The sequence below is a fragment of the Erigeron canadensis genome, chromosome 9 (genome assembly GCF_010389155.1).
Source record: "Erigeron canadensis isolate Cc75 chromosome 9, C_canadensis_v1, whole genome shotgun sequence".
NCBI classification, from domain to species: domain Eukaryota; kingdom Viridiplantae; phylum Streptophyta; class Magnoliopsida; order Asterales; family Asteraceae; genus Erigeron; species Erigeron canadensis.
In genome coordinates this window covers 17,270,786-17,275,136 of record NC_057769.1, presented here as the reverse complement: position 1 = coordinate 17,275,136, position 4,351 = coordinate 17,270,786, and the positions used below count along the sequence as shown (strand labels likewise).

The window sequence follows — 4,351 nt, the reverse complement described above, 5'->3', positions numbered from 1 at the left end:
GAACATTATTTCGAGAAACTGAAATTCCAATATCATTAAAGACATTAACGTAACCGTTGTTTTTCAACAAAGAAACTGAAATAACACCTCTAGTAATAGAAGGTGCATAATGACAATCGTTCAAGACAATTATTAAACCACTAGGTAAAACCAAATGATAATCGCCAATCTCTTCCACAGCTGCAGGTAGGCCATTTCCCACGAACAGTTTTAAAGATCCCGGCTTCAGTTTCTTTCCCCTTCTAACCCCTGTAAAGAATTACAGATATGAGTACCACACCCAGTGTCGTAAACCCATGAATTCCGCTTAGAAAATGAATATAATTCAATGGTGAAGAATATACCTGAAGTCTCGAACGTACCGGGCTGCTTCTTCTTCAACTCAGCAAGATACTTGGGACAATTCCGCTTCCAATGACCCACTTCATTACAATGGTAACAAGGTAGGTTCTTAGCGGAATGTTCCTTCTTCGCCGGAGGGGTCTTCTTAGGTTTAGGAGCAGCAACTTGCTTTCCTTTACCATCAGCCTTGCCCTTTCCCTTCGGTTGTTTGCTTTTTGGACCTTACCCCCTTGATCATGAGACAATTGGGAGTAGCAGTTTTCTTTGCTAACTTCTTTTCGAATTCAACAGCCATTGCAAGAAGTTCCGTAACGGTTTTATCCATGCTATGCATAGAATAATTGCGTCCGAATTCTTCAAAATCCTTAGATAAGGACTTGAGAACCAGACCAATTTGTAGTTGCTTTGCATAAGGAAAATTCAACCTTTCCAACTGCTCAAAGTATCCTTTCATCTTAAGGATATGAGCGCTCACCGGTGTTCCTTGTTCATGTCGCAAGTCATGAAGTACATCGATAAGATCGTATAACTCCACGCCAGCTTGCTTCTCGAACATAGACTTGAGTTCAGTAAGCATATCACACGGAAATGAATGCTCAAATTGCTTTTGTAGGTCAGCATTCATGCTTCCCAACATCAGACAAGCGACCTCATTATGTCTATCATATGCAGCCGCATATTCCGCTAATGCTTCATTAGAAGCATTGGCAGCAGGAGCAACGGGTCTTGGCTCTTCAAGGACTTGGTATTTTCTCTCAGCTCTTAAAACAATCCGGAGCTGACGATACCAATCATTGAAATTCGGTCCAGAAAGCTTTTCCCTTTCCAACATCAGCCTGAACGCCGATTGATATATGTTTTGAGTGGTATTGATTGTTGCCATCTACAAAACAGACAAAAAGTTCAATTATCAGTATTCCGATAATTATCCTTAAGAAATGTAATTTTACCCTTGTTAAATTCATCTAACAAATTACTTTCACTAAGGCTAGGATCCAACTTGACATACAATCATTTCATCAGTTGATCTGCTAGAAATGACGGCATTCAAAAGGTAATCGAGAATCGATAATTGCATTCATGCAACTCCTAGGTTTATGGGAATTACAATAACACTGTAAATGGGTATTAAGTGTTTTGTAAACATGTGTTGTCCCATCTTATGCCACAGGTTAAGGTCGCACCTCTTAACTCGTTTTAAGTCGCCCAATTAAGAACATGTAGATAGTCCACCGTTGTCTCACAACGAATGGTAATCCACCTTGAAGAGATACAATTTACCTACGTCTCACGTAGAGCAAAAAGCACTGGCAAGTGTTCTTAGCAAAGTGGGTGGCATTGACTTAACTTTAAATGGGTAATGCATTTGATGTGAATCAAAAGTTTATGTTTGAAGACTCATACATAATCTTCGAAACATAATATTTTAATAAAATCATTTTTATAGTCTTACAACACAAGAGAGCTCGGTAGCTCCATTTGAACGCACAAAGAAGCGCAAGGGCAAAGGTATGCGATAAACGCGATTTAAAAACCCGTCTTTTAGAAGGCTAGCGCACTCCGACTTATACCTCTCTTAGAGTTTGTTCAAATGGGTGAGCCGGTGTATCTCAAGGTTGCAAGACTCCAATTTTATTAATGAAATCTCTATTTCGATAGTTCTTAGTCAAATTTATTTTTAAAACCAATTTTTGCATCACCTTTATACAGCTTATAAACAAAATACAAAAATTAATAAACTTACTAATTACCGAACTATTTAATCAAATAACAAGTTAAGGTGGGCCACCTAAACATGGTCACTATGGTTCATGCAAAAATTCAATTTCGGCTCCCCCTTCCGAAGAAGAGGACCACATGCATCAAGTTACCTTGATTGTGTAAGTCTTTAAACAAATTAACTTAACAAGTTGCAAATAAACACATATACATGCTTTCTGGAAATTTCCAACAGCTTGATGACCAATTTACTCCTGTTTCTGGTCCAATTAAGCTTTCGACAAAAACTACAAAGTTGTAGCCCTATGTGTTGGGCTTCTACAGTCAAAAGAAAGAGTTCTAACTCATTACAGATTATTTTATATGATTTTTCTAGTAAACTGTCGCACATCAGAAAATTACACGCAAAAATCACATTGTCACATAATTATCTAATAATTAACCCTAATTATTGGATCAACATGCTTTGCATAATATAACTCTTTATATATCCAGTAAAATCACAATAAAATTTTGCATGAATTTCTTGTGATTTTACTATTTATTTAACAATATTAAATAAAACGATACACATAATCATGCAATTCATTACATAATTTATATCAATTCACAATTCAAAACTTGTTTGAGGGTTTCAATCTCCATTGAACAAGGTTAAAACTTTAATTAAACAAAAACCCTAATTTTTATTTAATCAAGAACCAATTTAATTAATTAAAAATATGAAAAACAACCTTTTAATTATTTAACAATTAATTAAAATCAACCAACCCTTAAACCCCCCTTCAAGATTTGATCTTTGTAATTAATAGATCACATATGTGGCTAGTGATACCACTGTTAGAATATGAACACATAAAACATACAAGATCACGAATAAGCGCAACAGAAGAAATCGAAACATATATGTAATCACATTAATTAACAAAGAGAGAATTGAGATGTGTACCTTATATGCAAAGATCCAATTGAGATAATAATAATAAGATTATTATTAATACTTAGGGTTTAAAGCAAAACCCCTCCACGATCGCACGCTAGACACCCCGAATAATGTATGCTAATACCCTGATCACGAACCTAAACAACCCTTTGTTTAAAACCCTTAAACTTGAAGATCGAAACCGAAAACCCTTTGAGATGGGGTGTATCGGCCGAACAAAAAAAAGAGGGAGAGAAGAGAGGATTTGTTTTGTGAATTGAATGAATGAAAAACCTAGAATTAACCCTTGTATTTATAGGGTAATATTAGGTTAACATTTACTTGGAGGTTAAGCAAACATCAAGGCTTTGGAAAGCCTTGATGAAACCGTCCCCCTATATGGACTTAGGTCCAAGTCCACTTTCCAATTTTCACATTTTAATCCTCCCTTTTAATCAATTAAATATAATTAATCATTTAATTTTGTTTAATTACTTATTTCGTGATCAAACTAATTAATATATTACTTTAATATATCAATTGTTATTATCGAGTTACCGTGTCATTTCATGTGACCCCGTAGGCTTAAATTATTCCCGGACATGCGACTTATAATAATATGATCATAAGCAACACTTACATTATATTGTTTTCATGATACAAGAATACATTACATATCTACATATGAATTGGAAATTTCATACACACTATAGAAAAACATGACAACTTTTGGTACACTCAGCCTCAGTGATAATCTTACATATAGCCCAATTCTGGTTCATGTACATGTTTGTTTGTCGTCGTCTATTGGGCGTGTTTTGGATGATTATAGCAACTTGAAGTGATTATAATTTGAACTTGCTTTGTTTTTATGTGTATTTAAGTTATAAATCATTGCTATTGTATGTGTTTGCGTTATATCTATACAACATTATAAAAGAGGAACATCTTTTTTTATATTCTCAAAAGATGATTTGAAACACCTAATATTCTTTATTCACTAATTTAAACATCTCTACCTAATATATCTATAATACTTTTAAATCTCAACAATTCATTTTATTCTCTCTCCTCAAATCTGAAGTACTCACTTTTTTTTTCTCTCTTCTACATAAATCATTTTATTCCTATAATTTATTCAAAATCTTTTATCTCAAAAACCATATATCAATAAATTATAAAAATTATGTGGGTGTTAAAATTTCATGCTCTTTCATTAAAGATGTCATTCGATATACTTCGACGAATTTTTAAATCCGAGGGCGGAGCTCGTACGGCTAAAGCATTTGGCTATCACACTCTATGACTTATCACCTCCTATGACCTATCACTCCTATCATTTCACCGCCGCAACACGCGGGTACTTTC

At 34.5% G+C, this 4,351-nt stretch overlaps 1 protein-coding gene across 1 annotated transcript; it reads right to left on the bottom strand.

The window, feature by feature from the left end:
• Nucleotides 1-523: 523 nt before the first annotated feature.
• LOC122583283 lies at nucleotides 524-1,225 on the bottom strand. Its single transcript, XM_043755704.1, has 2 exons — nucleotides 992-1,225; nucleotides 524-886 (listed from the first exon to the last, which is right to left on the bottom strand). Exons 1-2 carry the CDS (start codon nucleotides 1,223-1,225, stop codon nucleotides 524-526), a joined length of 597 nt encoding a protein of 198 aa, XP_043611639.1.
• Nucleotides 1,226-4,351: the final 3,126 nt, after the last annotated feature.

Bases quoted from the DNA above. Each gene is read 5' to 3' on its own strand.
- LOC122583283 (XM_043755704.1), bottom strand. From the start codon at position 1,225: ATGGCAACAATCAATACCACTCAAAACATATATCAATCGGCGTTCAGG. The intron at 887-991 runs GTCGCTTGTCTG...ATGTTCGAGAAG, and splicing joins CATATGATAGACATAATGAG to CAAGCTGGCGTGGAGTTATA.